At 35.4% G+C, this 25069-nt stretch overlaps 1 protein-coding gene across 2 annotated transcripts; it reads left to right on the top strand.

The window, feature by feature from the left end:
- Positions 1-3016: 3016 nt before the first annotated feature.
- Positions 3017-9679, top strand: LOC104603961 (uncharacterized). Of its 2 annotated transcripts, XR_016084636.1 has the most exons (6): positions 3017-3813; positions 4027-6463; positions 6850-6910; positions 7006-7229; positions 8787-9432; positions 9513-9679. XR_016084636.1 is itself a non-coding variant. In XM_010268155.3 (5 exons), the coding sequence occupies exons 1-5, from the start codon at positions 3699-3701 to the stop codon at positions 8842-8844; spliced, it is 2895 nt and encodes a 964-aa protein (XP_010266457.1). In that variant the 5' UTR covers positions 3017-3698; the 3' UTR covers positions 8845-9679. The 2 variants fall into 2 exon arrangements, 1 of the variants encoding a protein (XP_010266457.1); XM_010268155.3 differs by having other exon boundaries at positions 8787-9679.
- Positions 9680-25069: the final 15390 nt, after the last annotated feature.

Genomic DNA, 25069 nt, shown 5'->3' with positions numbered 1-25069 from the left:
AAAAGGGTAAAATGGGGTTTTAAAAAATTTAAATCAGTTCATAAGGTATATTGAAGTATTTTTAAAAAACTCAGGATATATTTAAGTCAATTTATGAAAACTGACTTAATTTATTTACTCAGGATATATTTAAGTCTTTTACCCTTTATTTATTTTTTAATCCTAATCAAGCAAACTCTCAATAACAAATCCTTAATTTGCAATATAGTGATAGTAAAACAAGTGTAAATGTTAGTAATTGACAAGGCATGGACGCATGGCGTGCAACTAAGTATGCAGTCACCGATCCTAAGGGGGAGTGGATGGATGTTACTTATTGACAAAATTGAAAATAAACTCCAAAGTTAGAAGGCTCCTACCTCCAAGGTTGATGGAGCAGTGGGGGGAAGATAAAGCTGGAGCTGGAATTATTATTAATTAGAGATGAGTGGAATATGATCACCATGTTTACTCTCGAGTTGTTCTTATTAATACCTTGTGGCTTCTTAATCATCATCATCATCATCTATATATACTCATTTTCAGTCAATGCAAAGCTAATATGGCTGCCCATAACATTGCTAAGTTTGCGCTTGGCTGTAACTCTATTGTTACTTCCTCGGTTTGTCCCAACTTTTTGACAACCATTGTATCTTCTGAAATTTATGATTAAAGCTTTGTTTGTTTTTTGGTAAGTTATTTATTTGGGTAAATGTAGTTATCTGGATAATTTTTTTTGGAAAATACTTATCTAGGTATGTATATTTATCTATGTTCTTTTATTTTTCCAGTAAAAAAGAAAATAACTATTTTAGTCATAAAAATACATTATTAAAATGGGACATGGGACATTTTTGTCCCATTTAAGTGTTGAAATCTTTTCCTCTAAGTGGAAAAGTTATTTATCCACCTATGAGATGGGTGTCTCTTACCCGGATAAGTGGTACTCAGGAAAATAAACTTTCCCTGTTCCCCACATTAATCTAAAAAAAGAATATTGTATTCTTGGTCAATAGGAACCAAAATCCCATTAACCAACTTTCCCCTCTCAAAATACAAAAAAAGAATGCCCCCTAAGATGAATGAAAGCCTTTTTTTAACTCAAGAAGACAAATAAAAGGAACACTTATTTTTCTATTACTACTATTACTGTTCTTATTAAATTACTGTATATTTGGTTTATTTTTTTCTTCGTAGAGGCAACTTGCTAAGCTGGTTAAAGGTTTGTGTGAGAGAGTCAAAGAATACGTTATTATATTATCATCCCTCAGCGTTTCCTACACGTTCCAATTGTATCTATATCCTTGTTACATATGGTATAAATCCATTTATATTAAGGTTAATTGTATATTAGGATTTGTATTTTGGGGCTAATCTTAAGGTGGTGTTTGGAATCTTGTTCAGTTATTGAATAAACACTGCTATGTAGGTGCCACTTCATCATTTTCCCATTATGTGGATCCATATGTATAGAGAATTGTGAAAACAATCATTGATTTATCTGTGTGCCTACCATTGGGGGAAGTTTCATTTTAGTGCTTCCCCCAATGAGTGGGCATTTATTCATTGTTTTGCTGATATGGTGCCTAATGGTGTTTAAGTGTGAATAAACGGGTTCATTATTGTTTTTCTTGGTTTTGCAAACAAATCAAGTATAAACGTTTAGTGAATAAACGCCCACGGTTCCAAACACATACTTATTTTAATACCTGAATATTAAGGGACCAGATCTAGTAGGCACATCAAAGTAAGCACATTAAATAAGCACTTGATAAATAATTTGACAATTGTCAAAAGTAGGTATTAATCTTTTTCAAAGGTGGGGGGGAGGGTATTTTAAGGGACGGGTGTCAAAAAAATTTTCAAGTGCTTATTGAACATGCTTACAACTTCGTGCCTTCCTCATCCAAATGGACAAGAATAGGTAAAAATAGGCAGAATGAGAAAATATTGCTATGAACCAAACACTTTTTTTTCCTAAAAATGAATTATTTTCTGATTGACAAGTGTCCTATGTTGCTCATTTTCATTCTTAAAAAAAAATAAAAAAAACAGTCGATATTCATAAACTGTCAGCCTAGGCCTCTAAAACTATCGGCATAGATGCGTACCGGTGGATAGCTGACAATCAATGTTTACCAGTTGGCATAGATGTTTTGTACAAAATACTTCCTTAAAAGTGCTTTTATAAAAGTACTTTCGTAAAGAAAAGTGTTTTAGTAAAAGTACTTTTATAAAAGTGTTCTTATTAAAGTTTTTTCATAAAAGTGTTTTAATGTAAAAATAATTTTATAAAAGTGTTTTAATAAAAGTACTTTACTTTTGCAAAAGTACTTTTATAAAAGTGCTTTCATATAAAAGTATTTTTATAAAAAGTGCTTTCGTGTAAAAGTACTTTCTTAAAGGTATTTTTATAAAATTTCTTTCATAAAAGTAAACATCTATGGCAACAGATTTGTAGATAGAGTTTCCTCAAAGAATAAAAATGAGCAAGATGGGGTATAATTATTTTTCATGCTGCAAACTACTTAGTTGTTATGCTATGGGGCTGATTTTTCAATCTAAAAAGAATGTGGCGTATGGCTAGAATTTTATAACTAAACACTCTAATGTTATTCATTGTTGCCCATTCTTACTTAGAATAAACTAGAATTAAAAGAATGAGACCTAGTACAATGAACCAAACACGGCCTTGGTAATTAGCATTTTATCCTTATCTACGTCATGTGATGATGTATGATTTAATTTTTTAAAAGAAAAATATGAAATTACTCTTTTTTGGCCACATCAATAATTATCCATATTCTCTTCTTGTAACAATGGCCGTCTAAACCCCCCCTTATTATGAATTGAGTAATCGAAAAAAGAATTACAACGACAACAATCTAAATCCGTTTCTACTAAAGTCACATTAGCAATGATGCAATTTATCACTCTTTTTTACATAGAAGAATTACGATTGGTTATAAAGCCATAGGCGATTTATCATTAAATTAATAATTAAACATAAGACGAATCCTCTGCCTTTTTTTCTTTCTTTTTGCTGCACAGATAACTAATATTTTTTGTGTCATTCTAATGCGCTTCCCGGCTTCCCTCTTCTTCTCTCCGTATCTTTTTCTTTTCAGCCTTGCTCGCTTTACTTTTCTCTTTCGATATATAGTTTTTTCATTCTCCATCCTTTTTTAGCTGTTTTTCTGCTTGCGTTGGGAACCGCTCCCACTTATTCCCTACAAAGTCCAAACTTTTCCTTTTGTCAGTAAATCGCAGTTTAAAAAGCTTCCCTTCCTCGTTTCTCCGTCTTTGATCTCTCTGTCTTTTTCTTTTTTCTCCTTTGCCTCCTCTTTGAGACTTGGAAAATGTCATGGAGCTTCCCAACTCTGATTTCTTAACAAACTATCCTCTCTTACTTTTTTAATGGGCAAGGGCAACTGCCTTCTCTTGGTTTTTTATTCCATATATCTTCCATGATTCCGAAGGTTCTTCTCTTTTAAGTTTCCCAATTGTGATCTGCACGCCTCTGTTTCCTGTAAATTTCCACTAGTGTTTTGAAAATGGATTTTATGAACTACACATTCAAATACCATCTTTGCTTTCTTTGCTTCAATGCTTTCGCCCTATAAAATTGAGGGCTGGATTCATATGTTGCTTCGACTCTTTGAGATCCTCCTCTAGAATTTCTGCTCTTCAAAGCTTCTGCTTCCCTTTTATTCTTCAATATGGCAGAAGGTACTAAAGTCCGAGTTGTTCGCTGCCCGAGGTGCGAGAATCTTCTACCGGAGGTCCTTGATTATTCGGTATATCGATGTGGTGGATGCGGTGCTGTTCTTCGAGGTACGCAAAGCAACCGTCTTCTCCTATGTTTTTCTTTTACCTATTCCTTTTTTGCCTCTATTTTCCCCTCTGCAATCCTCTGTTTATTTTTCCTTTTCGCTACTATCCGTTCCCTTTTTATTGCATATTTTCTTTTCTTTATTTCCTGTTGTTCTCAAAGCAATTGCGAGATTAGAAGTTTGCCTTTTTCCTTTTCTTGCTTTGTAAATACAGCAAACAATCAAACATCTGCAACTGATGGGTTATCGGAAGAAGAGAGGGTTAGAGGAAATGATGATTCTGCAAAACTGGAGAGTTCCTCCCAGAAGAGTGGAGTTACTTTGACTGACGCCGCCTCGGAGACGGGAAGGGAGAGCTATGGATTGGAGCGTAGGAGGTCAAGGGAGAAATCCTTGCCAGAAAAGTCTTTTAATTCAAACACTAGTACTTCGCTTACGCTTGAAAGCAGGGAGGATACCAGCGATTATAACGGAGAGAGGGGGGTTGAATCCTTGGTGTTCATGTTCAACCATATGGGTGCAGAGAAGGAAGCTGGGTGCGATGGTGGTAGTAGGTATACGCATCCTTCAAAAGCTCCGGCCGAGGGTGATGAGAGAATCAATATGAACGTGGATGAATTTTCTAGGCCTCGCACGGATAAAGAAATTGGAGAAGTTGAAGCCCAAACTGAAAATGCAAATGGATTACAGGGACATCGGAAAGCTCAAGATTGGCGGCGGAGTGGGGAAAGAGATGGGTCTTTGGCTTTTAGAAGACCCCCTAGGGCTGTAGTTGAAGGTTTGAGATATTCAAATTCCTTCTATCCAGAGGAAGGCCCTTCGAACTACCACCTTGCTTCTTCTTATGGCTATGCTGAGTCCATAAGGAACCAGGGCAATGAAGATGGGTATAAAAGAGTTGAGTACCTTGAACAAGATCGTGCAGAGCTTCTAAGAAAGCTGGATGAGCTGAAGGATCAACTTAATAGATCTTTTGATGTGTTGGATAAGCCGAAAGAAAGGCATGCTGTGGATAGAAGGATGACCCATCCAGATCTTTATGGTGGACGTGATCCCTGGTTTCCTGAGGGCTTGGCCGGATCAAGTAGGTCTTCTAGGCAGCCCTTTTTTCCAGATAATCACATTCCAAGGCCCTCTTGTTTTAACCATGGCCATGAATCTGTTCCATTGATGAGTAGGCTTGATGTGGATTTGCAGAACTATTATCCTCCACCAATGCATGCTCCAAATGACATTGCAGGATACAGGGACCCTTTTGGGCCACCGATGCTCAGAAGAACTCCCGACCAGTTCCCTCGCCAATATGACCAACGACCATCCCATGATTACTTTTCTGGGAACCACATGGATATTGATTCTGATCCTATGGCTGTCTATCCCCATAATACCTTCTTTCACCATCCAGCATGTTCTTGTTTACAGTGCTATAACAAACATCGGAAAGTACCAGCACAGCCTGCAGCTGCAGTTTCCCGTAATAGAAGGCTCTCCAATGCCCCAATTGATCCCATGTCCAATCAGCTTGAGACCCCTAGTGCATTTGGTCCACCAGGTTACACTCCCAAAGGTGCTGATCCTCCATGGCATTCTCTTGAACCACAGTTCCATACAAGAAGGCCAAGGGGCCCTGATTTGGACATGGATGATTTTGGCCGGGCCCATTCAGGAGGGATGGTGATAGCAAATGTGACGGGGCACCGTTGTCGTCCCATAGCTGGTGGTGCACCATTTATAACTTGCTACAGTTGCTTTGCATTGCTACAACTGCCAAGAAGACCTTCTCTGGTGAAGACTAATCAACAGAAACTGAGGTGTGGTGCTTGCTCTACAATAATGTCACTAGCAGTTGAGAACAAGAGGCTTGTTGTTTCTGTTTCTGCACAGACCACACAAATTTTGCAAATATCTCCAGATGCTGAAAATAGCTCAGGTGAGATGGTTAAAGGTTGTTCAGATTCTCATAACCATGTCAAACTGGATGGCATAAACTCTTCTGAAGACTACGACAGTTCAGGTTATAACTTTCAGTCCATGGATACTGAGCAAGTTTTTCCATCAAATGACCCAACATTGGATTTGAACAAGTCTCAGAAGATCCATATCCTACACTCTTCATCATCCAGTTCTTCTGAGGACATGGAGAGCCATGATAGCGTGATTGCTCAGACAGACGTATCCAGCTCAGTGGAGCTGTCTCTGAAAGCTAGCCTGACTCCACCACTTCCAGGTTCACCTCTTCAGGAGCATTTTGATTTTTCATCTGCTGGTCGTGCTGTGAGCAGATTTGGAAAGGGAAATTTGAGTAAACGATCAGATCATGAGAAGGTGATTTCTAATATGGATACTTTCAGACAAGATTCCATACAAGATGCATCAGCAGCAACGGAGACAGAGGTTTCATTCAATGGTTACTCAAATACTGGGATGTCTCAGGATTCTGGAGATGTAAGCGGAGATCTACCTAGGATCAATAAGGGGGGTCAATCGTTCTTTGCGGGTCTTATAAAAAAGAGTTTTAGAGACTTTTCTAGATCTAATCAAACAGCAGAGAATGACAGAAGTAATGTCTCAGTTAATGGGAAGCCTATACCAGATCATTTGGTTAAAAAGGCTGAGAAGAAAGCTGGATCAATTCAGGCTGGACAATACTGGTAAGCATATTCAATTATGGAGACCACTTTTCTTCACTTATTATATTTTGCATTGGTTGCATTGATATTGTTAATATGGTACTGTTTGAGACACATCCATACATGCCTTGTATGGACGGTAGCATAAAAGTTATCAAGAGAGAAAGTAAGAGAAAAGGATAATTCCTTGTTTATCCTGATAATAATGCTTTCACCTATCCAGCACATGTTGCATATAATAAGTTTTTGAGAAAGTTTCAATAAATTGTCATGTCATATGAAAACTCTGTAATCCTCTTTGTAGTTGTGTTAAAAAGCGACTAGGTTGCAATTTCTCTCTCAAATTTTACATTATTTGCTTTTCCAAAGATACTTACAGTCTTGTGATATTTACCTTCCTTAATTAGGTATGACTTCAATTGTGGATTTTGGGGTGTGATGGGCCATCCTTGTCTTGGCATAATTCCTGTAAGTTGAACTAATTCTTTAACAAATCATTGTTGGACAGAATTTAGTAATGTTTTCACGATTCTACTAATCAAGTATTGTCATTTTTGTTGCAGCCATTTATTGAAGAATTCAATATTCCCATGCCTAAGAACTGTGCTGGTGGAAATACCGGGGTTTTTGTGAATGGGAGAGAACTTCATCAGAAAGATCTAGATTTACTTGTTAGCAGGGGGCTTCCAAATACTGCAGGTAAATCTTATATTATTGAGATCTCTGGCAGAGTTTTGGATGAGGACTCTGGTGAAGAGCTGAAGAGCCTTGGCAAACTTGCCCCAACGTAAGTTCCAAAACCCTTCCAAATTGAAAGATCTGGTTATTTGATACCTAAGTCATGACCAATTCTGTTCTGCTTCCTGGCTTATGATTCAACTTTCATACATCTTCCTGTAGCCAATAAAATATGAATTATTTGTCAGGTTGAAATGATGTGTAGAAGCTCCCTCTCATTTCTGTGCTCTTTAATATCTGTCTTTAGTTGCATTTTTTTTTGGGTATGACACAGGAAAATTGGTAGATACTTGTAAGGACCAAGGTGCATTCCAAATAAGGAAAACATAACAATAAGAAGCCCATGAAAGGCAACCTCATGGGTCCTCAGTTCTCATTATCTTCAACGTTGCAACATCTCTGTTCCCTCTCTCAAGCCTCAATGGCAGTCACCAACTTTTAGGCTGTTGATTGTTGTCGGACCATCTATCAATTTCAAGGCTAATTATTTTCATCACTGTCAAACTTAATCCAACTCTTCTCTTTTAAATCCTTATGCAAATTGAAAGATCATTTGGTGAGGTGGAAATTTCTAATGTCAGACACAATTTAGCACAGCATAAATTGTTTTGGAACAGAGAGATTAAACATGCCTGTGGTTGGACCTCTGACATATAAGTTGGTTCTGAATAGAACCTTGATTCTAGTCAACTCTAAAAGGGACTTGTTCGACAAATTTCATTAACTGGTAGCAATAGTTGAGAAAAAATAGTAAAATATGAATTCAGTAATATTATCAAATTAATGTTTTTTTTCTTTTGATATCTGTTGTTTACATTTGCATATATTTTTTAGGGAAAATCTATGATACGGAAAAGACATGATATGGAAAGAGTTTTGACCAATCAAAACCCACCTATGAATTTTGATAAATGACACCCGATTCGCTACCACGTTTATGATTCCAATTTATTGGTCAGTTGTTTTTTCGATATCATATCTTTTCCATATCATAGTCGAATCCATTTTTTTAATATTTTTTAGGTGTTTTCTAATGGAAGCAATCCCAAGATAAGGGTGTTGATTCTTAGAAGAAAGTTTTCATATTGCAAAATATCCCAAAACAAGTCCTCCCTGAAAGTTCCTTGTTTTGCCAGGGTGTCAGCTAATCCATTTGCTGATCTTCTTGTTCACCTGAATCGCACCCCAACCTCCTTTGCTAAGCAAGTTACTTCCCTCATGAGTTGACGATGTACCCAGACCCCCAAGTTGTGTGATTGCATGCACCCAATTAATGTGGATATTTGTAGCATCCCTTGAATTTCATGAATTCGCTTAGGTTTGGGGGTACTTGTCATACACATATTCTTGCCTTTTATTGTCTGTGCACTGCTATAGGAGAAAATGAAAAAGAGAATTTTACTTTAAAGTTAACTTTCTTCTTAAGATCAATTATCAATTTGCTGTTAGTAATTCAGCTATGTATTTTTTTTTATAAGTAACTGAAAGTATTTCATTAAAAGACACAATATTGAACCATAAAAGAATCTGTAGAAATAAATTGTACTTAAGAACTAGCCGGTTTACATTGCCATCTGAAGAATGACCTTTTTGGATTTCTGAACAGAGTTCAGAAGGCAAAACATGGATTTGGCATGCGGGTTCCAAGAGTCCTGTGTAAATGATGTTCTTGCTGGGTCTACTAAGGCTTCAGCTGCTATTGATATGGGGAAGAAGTTGAAGTAATTCCAAGAGTCCTGCACAAATGATGGTCTTGCCAGGTCCAGTACAGCTTCAGCTGCTATTGATATGGGGAAGAACTTGAGGTAATTCTAAGAGTCCTGTGCAAATGATGGCCTTGATGGGTCCACAAAGGCTTCATATGCTATTGATATCGGGAGGAACTTGAGGTAATTCTGAGAGTCCTGCGCAAATGATGGTCTGGCTGGGTCCACAAAGGCTTCAGATGCCATTGATATGGGGAAAACCCTGTGCAAATGCTGGTCTTGCCGTCTTTCGAATCCACTAGGGCTTCAGCTGCTATTGTTATGGGGAAGAAATTGAATTAATTTCGAGAGTCCTGTGCAAATGATGGTCTTTCTGGGTTGACCAAGGCTTCAGCTTCTACTAATGTGGGAAAGAACCGGAAGCAGATCCCTTGGGAGGAAGAAGTTGCTTATACAAATTTATTTAACAAGTGCATAGTATCAAGCATGATTCATTTTATTGAGTCATGCTTTGATGTGATCCAAGACTGATAGCTGCTTCTATGAGTATGCTGTATTCTATTTTTATTTTTTTGTGTAACTCTACCTTCATCTAAATACGTGATTGTGTATATTTCTTTTGGTAGGAAAATATAATGTGATTGTATATTGAGGGACTTGATTGGCAAGAAGCTTTGGCTATGCTTTTTTATCAAACTCACTCGGCGGCCGCTGGAGTCATAATACATGATGTAGACTTGCATTGGAGGGCAACCCAACTTGGAGATCTGTATACATTTTGAGTTTTTGGACATTTCTACTTTTTCCAGTTGTGTTACACTTAAGGACGAACTAGCTTGAGTTTCTACTGTATAATGTGCCCAACCCTGCTGCTGAGATCTCCAAAGTAAGCTTTCAGGAAGGCAGTAAAAGAAGGTTACCTTTGTCCCTTCGGTCCCGTTCGTTTACCAGTATCTAGTTTGGGGTAAATTAGTTAATTGGGTAATTGGTCAATTTCACTGCATTTGAGTGCTGAAACCTTCCTTGCTGTTAATTTTTACCCACCTGTCAAAAAGTTGAAAAATTCCCACCTCATCTTTATTCAGTAAGTGGAAATGTGATTGAATACTGGTATCCTTATTGTTTTTAACAATTGTCTAAAACCTTCCTTGCTGTTAATTTTTCATCATACTCTATTCACATGTGACCGATAATTTTTTAAAATTTTTAAAATACCCTTACTGTTTCCTATCTTCTATCTTTTGGGATTTTTTTGTTTATTGGCTTTCTATCTCTGTCTGCGGCGGTGGCGACTGTTCCCAACTGTGTACAGGCATTAGAATGCTGTAAGAAACCCTAGAATTCCGTTTCACAAATTTTTCGTTTTTCTTAAACACATTGAAAACCAGATCCGTCTTTGCGTCCCTGATCTGATCTCCCATCTCCTTGAACTCTAGAAATGGCAGGCGCCGTCTCGACCCTTTTCTTTCTGGAGATCATCGTAGTGTGGGTAAGAACTATAGATAGTCATAAAAACCTGAGAGAAAAGGTCATTCCATAGTGCACGCCACATGGAAATTTCAGAGATGCTCACTGCTGCCTCAGAAGCTGTGGCAATTTGGAAGATACTACTTACTGATGACCACAGCTCTCCCATCGTACTGTGGGTTTATTGGAACCCACTTCCCTCCAATCTCCTTGAACCTCCCATGCGTTTCTTCACGAAGTTTATTGAGAAAGAGGTGAACCGGCGCCTTGCTTTTCTTTGTACAACTGAGGTCTCAAATTTTCTTGATTAATTTTGGACAGATTTTATATGTATTTAGCTCTTTAAATTATTGTGTGGGTTGATTAGGTTGATTGCGAGGAAGGGAAGAACTTTGAAATCATCGTACTGTGGGTCCTGCTCCCAGTCAATAGAACTTATCGGCTCTGATAAACCCATCTCTGGATTTCGAATGACTGTCGAAGCTAAACAGATGTCAAGGGAAGTTGGTCCCAATAAACCCACTCTCACTGCCACTCAACTCAGAAGCCGTCGTTAGTTGCTTCTCTCTTTTCTCTTCAACAGACAATATAAGAGTAGAAGGTTTTGAGAGAAAGAGAGAGAACACTAATGTGAAAGCCATTGTTTGATGAAGCAGAGAAGCTTTGCTGTTAAGCGGAGAGCACTGCATGAATTGGGTTGGAAGAGGGATAAAGGTTGTCCCCACCCCTGCTTTCTGCTGCGTTGGAGGTGCCAATGACCAACCGGAGGAGAGTAAATTTTTCATTGGTTGGGTTTTATTTTAAAAATTTGAAGAATAATATAAGGCAAATTCGACAGTTTGTTTCTTTTCCCTTAGCATTTATATCATTTGTCAGAAACTTTAAGACAATATATAATTAGTATGAATAGAATTCATCAATTAGCTCAACCATAAGGGTAGTATAAGAAATTTGTCTAAAATCTAAGGAGACCTTAATTATCGGTAGATGATGGGTTTCTAGACCGAGTTCAACGGTGGATTCATGGATTTTCTGCAAATTGTAATAAAAGATACAAGAACAAGAGGACGATGCATTTGGGTGGGTATTACTATCACTGCTTTTATCATTGTCGTCGGATCGAAATATACATGCAGACGATGAATCATGATTCTTTAATTATGACTGCATTTTTGTTGAAAGAAATATAATGGTAATAATAAAGCAAATTGCAATGTTCCTCGTAATGAACTTCTTGTTGATGAATCATGAATCATAATGGTTGTTAGGAGCGTTCCTTGTACAAGTATAGAATAAGATTAAGCATTAATTCCTGTAGAATGGCAGTATTGGGTATCCTCGTCCTTAAAATCCTTTTCTATCCCAAACCCAACCTGACTCCTGAATTGTTTAATAATCCATATCCTGAGTTTGGACGTTGGGTTGAAATGCAACTTTACAAAGAAAAAATTTGCTTAATTGTGGTTGTACAGATGGGCAAATCATAAAAGCCCATCCATTCTTAGCTGAGGTTCGGCCCAATTTGGAATTTGGATTGGCCCAATACAAGCGGGGCTTTTTTCGATGTGAGGTGTTTGGACTTTGGTAAGGGTAAATGGGCCATCGAGTAAAATATTATTACCATCAAGTTAAGATAAATGATAGTTGTCCACATTTTTTTTAAGGTCAGAAGACAAAATTCATTCAATTTCACCGAAACTTCGATTACAAGTCATCATTGACAATCTATTTGTTATATGGATTTTTGGAGGTATGGAAAGCCAAACGATAAAACTTATATTATTGGCTTAGAAAGGATTACAGGAGTTCAGAGCTAACCAAGGAGGGACGTTGTCCCAGCAACAAAAGAAACTAGATAGTTTTGCCTCCTGGGCTGTTAAGTGAGAAGAAAGGGTCCGATCCCTAGGCCTAAATATAATATATACAGAGCCAAAATCATTTAACAAGTTCTTAATTTGATCAAGATAATGCTGCTGTAGATTCCATTCAAAAAACAAAAAAAAAAAACCTTTGAAGTACCGCCATGCATTCAGCTTCCATTGGGCTACAAGGATTTTCAATTCTGTCACCCATATCACATAAAAAGTTAAAATTAACATCTAAAAGAACAATGCCATAAGAACCTCGATTGTTATTAAATCCTCCTTCACAAATAATATTTAGGAAGTAAGCATCTTTGCTTTGCTCTTCAGTTCTTGATTGACAAGGGGATCAAATGATTATTTGGTTTAGGGGTCGTCTCCTGAGCAATTTCATTGAATTGATCTAACATATGTAAAAGGGATTTGATTTAGGATCCAAGTTATACTTCTTTGCTCCTTTTGAAAGGCTGTGTTGTTTCTTATGGTTTCTAGCATTCTTTATCAAACTTGCTAGCCAAAAAAAAAAATTAAAAACTCCAGCAAAGGAACACATACTTGTTGGTATCAAAATGGACCAAGGACTAGCAAACATAATAGCTCTTTCTAAAGGATAGTCAAATGAAGAGATGCATGATACTTTCTTCTTGGTTCTGATTCCCTTATTCTTTAAAACGACTCTGTAGGGGATAAAGCTTCTAATAAATCTGAACTTTGAGGGAATTTTAAGTTTCCAAATGAATTTAAACCATTTTGATTCAGGACCCAATATATTGCAATTCAGATTCTCCCAACAGGAATCATGGAAATTTTTTGTTGTAAGGACTCCATTTGTGGCTTTGGTCCATATGAAGACATCCTGGTGATCAAAATTATTTATTGGGGGTATGACAGATAGAATTAATCGATATGCTCTAGAAAAAGATATTGGAAAGATTCCCTATTCCATTCACTAGAACCTTGATTGATGATATCTTTAATCATTACATTCCTACAATCTTTTTTGCTCGGCCCATAAGGAGCAATGAAGTTCCTCTCTGATCGAATCTATTGGAAATCCCAAGCCCCAAGTTGAGTTACTACAGACTTTCACTCCTAATGAGGGGGATAGATCTTGCAAGGCCTTTTCTAGGTTTTTGAGGCTGTGGCAGAGGGTTTTCTAGGAAGGTCTCTGCCCATTAGATATCTGCCTTTTAGGACTTTGACCCAAAGAGATTGAGGCTTAGTGATGTATCTCCAGGCAAGTTTTGACAAAAGGGTTTATTTCTGAAGCGACTCCCTAGGCCTAAGCCCCAAGCCCCCTTCTTCTTTAGAGTACATAGTTTATTCCAAGAGCACCATATTAGGTGCTTCTGTTCCTTGTTGTCATTCCACCAAAACTGTCTCATTAGCTTCTCCAGCTCATTAATGGTTTTTCCGGGGAAGCTTAGAGGCACCCATACTGTATATGGGTGTTGAATGAAGCACCAATTACATTAGTGTCTGCTTACCAGCATAAGAGAGGGTGTTTGCCTTCCATTTTGATAGCTGGTTTTTGAATTTTTCCACCAAGTAACCAAAGGACTGATTTTTTCTGCCGATCCTAGATGATGGGCATCCCAAGGTATTTACAATTGGCATCAAGGGAATTCATTTTTAACTACCTTCTAAGCATCTTCGCCCCTTAGTGAGTAGACCCGTGACTTTTGCCAATTTATAGTTAAACTAGACAATTCTTGAAATTGAGATAGGAGGTCTTTAAAGTCGGCTGCTTCTTCTCTAGTAGCCCTACCCAGAAGAAGGACATCATCTACAAACATAAGATGGGTAACGGGTGAGGCCTCCCTTCCTATTTTGATACTTAGGAATTTGCCATCTATGTTTGCTTTCAAGTTTAGCCTAGAGAGGCCCTCTATGGCAATAACAAACAAGTAGAGAGATAGGGGATTTCTTTGTCTTAATCCCCTAGTAGGAGTGAAAAGACCTTCCGCAGTCCCATTAATAAGAGCAGAGAATTGAACTGAGGAAATACAAATTTTGACCAAATCACACCAACTTTCTGAGAAGCCCAAGGATAGGAGGACCCACTCAAGGTAATCCCATTCCAAGGAGTCAAACGCCTTTGATATATCTAGCTTGAATGCCATGTGATTTTTCCTTGACGTCTTGGTTTTTAGATTGTGAAAAAATTCTTGTGCCAGAATAATATTATCTTGATCTTGAATAAGGCCCCCTTTAACAAACGTAGCTTGGTGGGGGTTTCAAGCAGAGGCTTCATTCTATTGGCCAATAGCTTTGAAATTATTTTGTAAATTATATTATAGAGACTGATTAGCCTATAATGATTGACTTTAAAGGGAGATTTAGTTTTGGGAATAAGGGCTATGAATGTGTGATTTATACAATCAACAAACCTTTTATTTTGGAAGAAGTCATAGATAAACCCATAGATTTCTTTTCCCATAATGTCCCAAAACCTTTGATAGATAATGGTTAGGAATCCGTCTGGACCCAGAGCTTTTAGACTTCCTAATGAGAAGACTACCTCTTTGACCTTACTCATTGTTGGAAAAGCAAGGAAAGCAACATTTTCCTCATTTGTGGTTATTTTTTCAAACAGACCCTCCAGTCCAGTGAAATAATTTTGCCTCTTGCTTTGATAATGCTTTTCAAAAAATTCCACATAAGCTTTAGCAATCCCTTCTTGGTTTGAGACCCAAACTTCATATCTCTTTTTATCCAAGAAATTTGATTCATTTGTCTTCTAAAGTTCACAGCTTTGTGGAAGTAACTTGTGTTTTTGTCTCATTCTTTAAGCCAAATTTGTCTAGATTTCTGTCTCCAGAAGGATTCCTACTAAGGTTGTCCACGGTTCGGTTAACCGAACCATAGCCTTTTTTTGTAAACCAAACTGGTGGTATCGGTTTTTCTATTTTTCCAAACTAATACCACCAGTTAACCGGTCCGCCGGTTTTGGTTTTTGACCGATTCAGTTCTTCGGTTTTTTGGTTTTTTATATTTATAATATATATTATATAAATATATGTATAATGTTATATTAAATATAATATATTATAAATATTTTAAAAATATATAATATATTTATTAGTAGATCATTATAAATATAATATAAGTATATATTTATATATATAATGAATATGTATTTATATATAATATATAGAAGATATGTGACATATATATATATATACCAGTTGGTTTGATTAACCGCCAATTTTTTTGTAGGTTAACCAAAAGCCGAACCGGTCCTTCGATTTTTCAAAAATTCTGAACCGAAATTGAATCATTCGATTCGGTTAACCGCATTTTGCGGTTCGGTTCGAGTTTTCGATTTTTTGGTTTTTCATGGACACCCCTAATTCTTGTTGGGCAAGAAGTTATTCCCGAGTTACGGCTAAAGCTTTTATTTGGTGGGCTAAGTCATCATTTTCAGGTTTAGCTTCTAGTGATCTAATTCTCTCATTTAAATCCTTCACCCTTTTTACTCACATCTCCAAAGATTTGTCTATTCCAAACCCTTAGTTTCCCTTTGATTTTGTTGAGCTTCCTAGTTGTTCTAAAACTAGCATAACTAGTAGTGGGTTAAGACCATTCCTTTTGGACTATGCTATTGCATTCTGACTCCATCAACTACCCTTTGAAAAATTTGAATGGTTTCAATTTTTGAATTGATTCAAGATTGAAAATGACCTAAATAGGCTTGTGGTTTGACCCCCATTTAGGGCATGTTTGGCCTTTTATATTCTTGAACATGCTAATACATTCTATTGAGACAAATAAACGATCAAGTTTCTTTTCCATTCTACCAAACCTCATTGATTGTTTGACCTAATTTTGTTTCCTCCAGCTATGTTAACTTCCTGAAGTTGAAAATAGTCTATGAAGTTAACAAAACTTTTGGCCTGTTTTCGACCTACTAAAGCTAAGTTGGTAATATCTTCATTATTGCAATCATAATCCAAATCCAAGTTGAAGTCTCCAACTATAGCTATAGGGGTTGTGTCTTTAGCAAGCTTGGAAAGTTTTACTTTAAGAGAGGACCGGAATTCAGCTTTTTAGATGTTTGGCTCTTCGTAGAGGAAACAAATTATCCACGGGCAATCTGGGGGATATGACTTGATACAGGATAAGATAAATCTGTTGGACTTTTTCAGAATTTCAACACTTATACTATCTTTCCAAAAGAGGGCTAATCCCCCTGCAAACCCCTCAACTTTAATAAAACAAGAATTGGGGTATCCTTTTTTTTTTTTGGAGAAAGGTGATTTTTTTCATTCTGAACTTTTGTTTCAGACAAGAAAATCATATCAGAAGCATTCTTTTTAACAAAATCCACAAAATAGTCTAAAGGATTTTCTACATATACCACAACAATTCTAGATAAAGATCTTGAAACCATTTTTCAAAAAAAAAAAAATTTAAAGTACCTCATCAAAGTCCCTCTGAGTACTAGGTTCTACTATGCCTTCCATGATTACAGATTTAACAACATCATCAACATTATTGTGTTCTTCAATGTTTTGTCTGGCAACTGAAAGGGGGATTTGTTCTTCCATTAAGTCAAAAGGGACAAAAGCACTCGAGGAGGGGGAACCCTGGATTTGAAGGTAGAGAAATCCTCTTCTAAAATTCATCTGGGTCTTTTGTAACCCAAATTCGAACTGCACTACGACTAGGAGCACTTTGAGAAGAAATTAGGTCTACACTTTCTAGAAGGGGCTAATTCAAGTTTTTGGGCTAGTCACTTGCTAATATGGTTAAGAGGCCCAACCTTATGCCACCCATAGCCCTCTTGAAACGCTCGAGGATTCTCTGAGCCTAAGCAAAAGGAGAGTCATGATTAGCAGTTGTCACAATAGAACTATTCATATTCAGACTTCCAAATCTTTATGAGTGAACAAATTGGTTCTCAGAACCTACCCTCATCAGACTACTATCAACTATAGTACTAGAGGAGTCTTTTGAACCCAAGGACTCCCCTCTCTCCCAACATTTGTTACCCCATTCATCTCTAGGGTGGTTAAGGACTCTATTCCTAGCTTCTTCCTCCTGTTGACGTCTAACCTTCTCCTGCCTAATGAATTCATCGAAGTCTGGCAGTTTCCATTCCGCTTGCATAGGGGCTTCCTCTCTAAGCCAGGGTCCCAGGAAACTCATAGGATGAGCACTGTGGAAGTTTTCAAGTCTAGCAAGTTGATAGGGAGAATACGTGCATCTACGCTGCCCAAGACCCACCCGACCATAGAGATAGCACACTCTCGGCAGACTCTCATATCGACAAATGGCCTAGATTGTGGGACTCACAAAGCAACCAACCTTCTGGGGTTTGTTAGTGTCTATTATCACTATAAGACGGAGAAAGCTTCCATGGATCTCAATAGTTTTATAGGCTAAAAAGGATTTACCTATTTGCTGACCTCTATCCATGTTCACCATTTTGAAAGGAAGATTATGAACTTGTAACCAAATCTCAGCATGGGTTATGGTAGATTCCCTTCGGTCCTTACCCTCTCTCCATTCGATCAACAAAATCCGTTAATCGAAAACATACCAAGGTCCGTTATTCTAGACGTTATCATAGTTATCTTGATACCTAAATTGGAATTTGTAATAACCTCTATTGAGAGGTCAAACAAGCAAATTGTTTTCATTCACTCCCTAGCTTCCATAGACTCGACTAATCAAGTCTTGCATGGGTATGGTGGCCCTAGGAAAAACTCTCCCTATCAAACAAAGTTTCCATATTGATCTTGTTTCCTCAGAGGTGTTACTTGTGAAATCGAATATGTCCACGTTTAGATTGTCATTACATTGGAGAAACTGAGTGAAAGCTGTACCTAAATCCTGATGTTCTTCCTAATCTTCTTCTTGATGATTTTGATCTTCAGAACTTATCCTAGAAGGAAAAAAAAGGAGATAAGAAACCCTCAAATGAGGTTAAAGCCCCAAGAAAACGGGTGAATAAAGACTTACCTGAAAGACTCAAGATGCAGAGAAGGTGAAGAGAGAATCCAAGGTAGGAAGGAAAAACTCAAGACATGTAAGGAAACCACTCTATAAACAACTAAGAGGGTGACGCCAAATCTAACAAGCAAAATGCTAAACTAACGTAGATACGACTTAAGGATAGCCTCCATTAGTGAAGTGCAAAAAGCAAAGAAAGAGGAAATCTAAAGCATTCCAAATAAGTAACAAAGAAAAGGCCAAAGCTTATTATGACATAAAGATTAATAGGAGAGTGAAGATGCTTCCCTTTGGTGTTTAGATCCATGTATATTTCATGCTCCTCCATTTCTTGTTGTCGTCATCTTACAATGGGGAGGTGAAGACATTAGACACTGCATTCCAAAATCTCTTTTTTTAGGGGTCATTTACTAAAGTACCACCTATAGTTTCACATACTTACTAAAGTTACCCTATAGATTGCATTTTAATTAAACACCCCCTAAAATTTACAACCAATTTACCTAATAGACCTTTTGTTAAGTGTGAACAACTATTTCTATTGCCATTTGGATATGGTTACATGACCACTTCAACCTTGACCAAGTAGAAAATGTTTAAGGGCATTGACTCATGGTTTTTATTCCAAAAATAACCCTACCACTTCATATCAAGTTTGTAGAAAGAAAACAAGAGAATTGGTTGGAGATGTTAAATGCATCTAATTGATGCTTTACCTTTTAGGTTGGTGCCAAATTTTTAGCCCAATATTTTGTCTAGTAATAATAGATTTAGAGTGTGACTAATGTACAACCTAATTTAAGATGAAGGGATGTCTTTTTCTTTTTTTTTTTTAGGTCTCAAAGAACAAGAGATATCAATTATGGTGATTTTATCCTTCACATGGTACATGTTTACAAGCTGAAGTTGTTTTGCATCAATTGGAACTGTAATCTTGTTGTGACGATGGACATCTATTTTGCATATTTTTATTGATGTGGTAAGAGAGTTTGGGCATATTTTACCAAAGGGCAAGAACAACATTTTCATTTGATTAAATTTGTTCAAATAGACATTAGAATTAAAATTATCATTTTCTACTTAGGCAAACCAATCTCAAACTATAAGGGTGTTATAATAAATGACCTTTCTTTTTAATGTTTTTCGAGCATTTTTTAGCCTAAATCTTCTATCTAGCATAATGTATAATCAAGGTTTTTAAACTTGAACTAGATAGGGAACCATTATGTTCTAGGGACCGTTTCCCTAGTCGAATGGTCCTATCATCCGATTTGAACAGACAACCTATTCTAACTTAAAAAATAATAAAAAAATAAAAAATAAAAATGGCCAAAAATTATTGTCAACGGTTCAGCTGCCCAAATCAGCAAATCACTGACCAAATCAATAGTTTTGGGCCAAAAACAGTTTAAGGATATAACAAAACTAGTTATATCCTGACTAGTTCTTGGTTTTTCCAATCCAACCATCTGATCTGATCTAATTTTCAAAACCATGTATATAATACATAACCAATCATGAGGGATACACCAGTATTAACCTACCCATTGTATATGGTTGGGTTGGGCGAGTGGTAAATTTTTCATGGGTGGGATGAAACTTGTAGCCCAAATAAGGCATTAACTATTCCCTTGACCTTTTTTATAGTTAATAGTTTTTATATACAAAATTGAAGGTAGTAATAGGATTCTGCTTCCGTCAGCCTTGCATTGAGAATATCTCCATATTCATGTGCTTTATTTTATGGGGAAATATTCCCGATGCAAGGTTGCAATAGGCTATTGGGAAAGTGTGAGCACATACTGAATGAATGAACCGAGAGATATTACCGAAATTGATCTCGTAGTAATAAATGAATGGAGAGGTAAATGGAAAGGGAAGGTGTGGGTTTGGTAGCAAACAATGAAACAAAACACTAACTCACAGATGAGTCGCGACGACATCATTAGTCGTTAGTCGTTATAACACCGACACACTATCTCCGTTTTTCATAATACTAGTGGAATGGCCCGTGCGATGCACGTGGTATTTGATATTGATGGTGATATTTTATTATGCTTTTATATATTGGGTATAGATTTGTAATTTATGTTATTTTCTTCAATTTTTAGGATTTTCTATTTTTTTATAAATTTTCTATGTGTTTCTTTGTTTTTTATAATTTATATTATTTTCTTCATTTTATGTGTTTTTTCATAATTATTTTGCAATAACATATATATAATGGGAAAAATAGAAAGTTGAGGGTAAAGTTGGAAAGTAAAATTAGAGTGTTTTTACCAAACCAATTGCACCATTCTCATTTTTCAATGTGATATATAAGTTTCTATGATTTTTTACATTTTTTTGTAAATTTTCAATGTATTTCTTTGTTTTTTGTAATTTATATTGTTTTCTTCATTTTATGTTTTTCATAATTATTTTGTAGTGACAATATATAATGGAAAAAATAGAAAGTTGAGGGTAAAGTTGGAAAGTAAAACCAGGGTGTTTTGACCAAACCAATTGCAACATTCTCATTTTTTAGTATATAAGATATACATGGTATAGAAATTTTTATGATTTTCTATATTTTTTGTGTATTTCGCATTCTTATTTTTTAGCATGGTATAGAAATTTTTATTATTTTCTTTTTTTTTGTAAATGCTTGTGTATTTCTTTGTTTTTTTTTGTTATTTATATTGTTTTCTTTATTTTGAGGAGAAAAGTGCATAGGATAAAGAGACACCATTTCTATTTCCTCCTTTCTATTGTGAAGTAGGGGGAATGGATAAGATATACACTATACAGAGAGGGGTTTAAAGGAGAGAAATGGGGTTTTAGAATTTATTTCTTCGCTTCATGTGTGAATGATAATATTTGGCATTTTGCCTCATGTTGTTCTGCTTGTCAATGGTAGGGTTGTTATTTGCATAACTAACAAGTAGTGTTTGGATATAGGTTGATCTTGATTCATTTATATTCGGATTTGAATTGAACATCCGTCCAATTTTTGTAGAAGAGTCTGGATCTCCTACCAACAAAACACATTCCAAACCCCTACAACCCTACCAAGTACCAAACCCCTACGGTATTATGTTGGTAGGGTGTTAGATTATTGGACTGGCTTGATGATCGTTGAGATCAAAACACCCTAAAACAAATCTATATAATGAACCTGAAAGCATTTCTCGATCCAATACAACTTATTATGTTAACGGAGACAATCAAAATAGAGGAGAAATGGGAAAAATACCTGAAAAAAATAGGGAGAAAACCAAAACAGGCTTCATTTAATCATCTAATTGATTGTTCGATGATGAAAATAGAGAGGTCGAAAAAATCCATTCCTCCCTTCAATTTGAATTCATGGGTTTTGGGCAAACCATCCGATACTTGACACATGTTAGCTCTAATCAATGAAGAGGTTCGTCAGGTAGGCCTAATGGGAGTAGGCCTGCTAATGATACCCGAAAATCTGAGGCCTAATTCGACATCCAATCTGATTATCTTGGATTCAGATTATGTATTTATGTAAACATATCAAATTCGAATGTTACAATCTACATCCAATTAATAATCAAATCGGATTTGGATTTGACCTAATATGATTTGATTAAAATTTGAATATGATTATATTATATTATTTATTAATTTTAATATATAAATTCTATATAATTATATTAAAATTTATAAAAATATATTTTAAATATTATATTATATTATATATGAATTTATATATAATAAATTTAGTATGTTATATTTTATATTAATTTATTAAATTAATATAAAAGTTGAAAAATAAATAATTTTTTAATTTTACTTGTATTTTAGGGAATTTAAAGTGGAGTTGGATTAAAACCGAATTCGATAGGAGTTTGTTAGGATTCAAATTCGAATCCAAGTCTCTAAATCAAATCGAATTTTGGATCAAATTTGAATGTAGGTTCTTAATATTCGAATCGGGTGCGGATTTTGCTACATCCAATCAGAATCTTATCCGATTGCAACCCTATTGGGGAGAAGATCAAATAAGGCCTTAGGGAGAGAGAGGAGTAGGTTCCATGGCGGTTTTATTATTATTTTATTTGTTACAAGCGTGAACCGTTGACTGAATAAAATTGGAAAAATAAAAAACTATTATTATTTTATTTGTTTTATCCAATTACAAGTGCTAACTGTTAATTAAGCTTTTTCACAAAAGATTGTCACCATCCTCATTTTTATAAATGGTACAAACAGACAACATTCTCATTTTTTAGTATGGTATAGAAATTTTTATGATTTTTTATATTTTTGTAATTTTTTTTGCATATTTATTTGTTTTTTTTTTTTGTAATTTATATTGTTTTCTTCATTTTGAGGAAAAATGTACATAGGATAAGAGAGAGATGCCATTTTTGCTTCCTCCTTCCTACTATAAAGTAGGGGGAGTGGATAAGATATACACTATTGTAACGTAGGATAAGAGATATTGTTTTCTTCATTTTTGCTTCCTCCTCCAAGCCATGCCTTCCTAATTTCCAAGGGGTGGCTTGGAGCACCGTTTTCTATGGAAAAACGGTTCCAAACAGATGGTTGTTTCATGGAGCACTGTTTTTTCCTACATGGTGCTTATGTGGCACCATTTTCTAGAGCAACAACAACAGTTCCAAACAGACGCACAATGAACCTAAGAGCATTTCCTGATCCAATACAACTTATTACGTTAAGAGAGACAATTGAAAAAAAATAGGGAGAAAACAAAAAAAGAGCTTCATTTAATCATTTGATTGTTCCTTGATGAAAAGAGAGAGGTTGAAAAAATCTATTCTTCCCTTCAATACAAATTTGTGGTTTGGGCAAACCATCCGATACTTGACACGTGTTAGCTCTAATTAATGAAGAGGTTCATTAATTAATCAGGTGCTTAAGGAGAATATCAGATAAGGCGAGGAATAGGTTCTAGAGTAGTCTTATTGTTATTTTATTTGTTTTATCCAATTACAAGTGTTAACCGTTAATTAAATAAAATTGAAAAGTAAAAAACATAACAAAGAGTAAAAATGGAAAGTGAAAATCAAGCTTTAAAATAAAAAAAACGTGATAAAGGGTAAAAATGGAAAATGAAAATTAGGCTTTTTGACAAAACATTGTCACCATCCTCATTTTTATAAATGATGAGATACAGAGATTATCCAATTATAAGTGTTAACTGTTAATTAAATAAAATTAGAAAAATAAAAAACATAATAAAGGGTAAAAATGGAAAGTGAAAATCATGATTTAAAATACAAAACATGATAAAGGGTAAAAATGGAAAGTAAACAATCAGGCTTTTTGACGGAACATTGTCACCATCCTTATTTTTATAAATGGTACAGATATAGATATATTATATTATATATTGTATAAATAAATAAAAATAAAAAAATATATATAATTCAAACATTTTAAGAGGGGGTAGAAATGGAAATATAAAATCAACATTTTAAGAGGGGATAGGATTGAAAATATGAAATCAAAGAGGAATAGAATTGAAAATGTAAAATCAGGGTGTTGGACGTAGGACACTCATCCATTTCTGTTTTTATAATTGGATAAGAGATAGACTTGTAGCATTGTTTGGATTCTACAAGAGTCCCGATCACCTGTCAATAAAACACGTTCCAACTCTTTTATTAACATAATCTTACACCACATATCTCATATATGATAGATCCCAATTTTATAATAAGTCTCAGTCAGTCAGATGCTGAAATATACATGTTACATTAAGTTGGTAGAAGGTTGGAATGAATTCATCAATTCGTTCTATAACTATATTTGTGGTGGAAGCTGTAAGAAAGTTTGTCTCAACTGTTAGTTAAATGTGATTGGTTTTACCAAATTTATAGTACTTAGTGAAGTGATATGTGTCCATTCCAGATAACAAAACAGGTTTAATTAGAGAAGGATTAAAGAATTTTGTTGGGAGGGTTGGAATGAAGATGAAATTGACAGGGCACCTAAATTTGATGCTTCCACGTGGGCCTTGTGTCGGTCGCCTTTACTCACTCTTCCTTTTTCTGCCTGCTAGCCTAAGGGATGGAGTATGGAATATGGGACTATTACCATCATCATTTGTCCGTATTTGATATCATCGTGTCATCGGCTTATAAGCTTCTAACTTCTAACCAGCTACTATTATTTAATCCCCTTCCATTATTATTTATACAAGGTCAACCCTAGAGGATTAATTATTGTTTTATGTCTAATATAAGTACCATGCTAATCTCTCATGATCATGATCTTGTATGAAAAATTATTATCATTTTTTTTCATCGCAAAATTTATGATGCATCCATTTTATCTTGTACAAAGGATATGATTAATTAGTTGAAATAAAAATATATTTTGTAAAACATGAATCAATAAAATATAAAATATAGAATTTAATATAATTGATTGAGATCTAGAATTAAGAAATAAGATACAAACAATATTAGGAAATAATGCAATGTAATTAAGTTAAACTCTTTTGTTGTTGTTCATAGTTGTAGGCAACATTTCTGTTAGTTTAGCTATGTGGAAGTTTAGTCATTCATGGCACATGACTTACAATACTTGAAATTAGTGGAAGTTTGTTTTCTCTAATATTATGGGGTGTGTGTATATATAAATTTTCAAGTATTTTACACATCCTTTCATATACATATTATTCCTAATGATGATATAATATTTATAGTAGTGATTTGCTATCTAATTAAATTAAAACCTTTATGTGATGGATCTTTATATCAATTATTACACCCTAAAAGGCTGAGCCATCTCCAAATTTTTCTTTTTCTTTTTCTTTTTCTTTGTTTGGTAATTCTACTAAAATTCATCGATTCGAGTAAAAAAATACAACTTAGCAAATTTCATTTTAAAATTATCTGCTCATTTACAATTTTTTT

The sequence above is a fragment of the Nelumbo nucifera genome, chromosome 3 (assembly GCF_055504915.1).
Source record: "Nelumbo nucifera cultivar China Antique chromosome 3, China Antique-T2T, whole genome shotgun sequence".
NCBI classification, from domain to species: Eukaryota; Viridiplantae; Streptophyta; class Magnoliopsida; order Proteales; family Nelumbonaceae; genus Nelumbo; species Nelumbo nucifera.
This window is presented reverse-complemented; position numbering and strand designations above follow the sequence as displayed.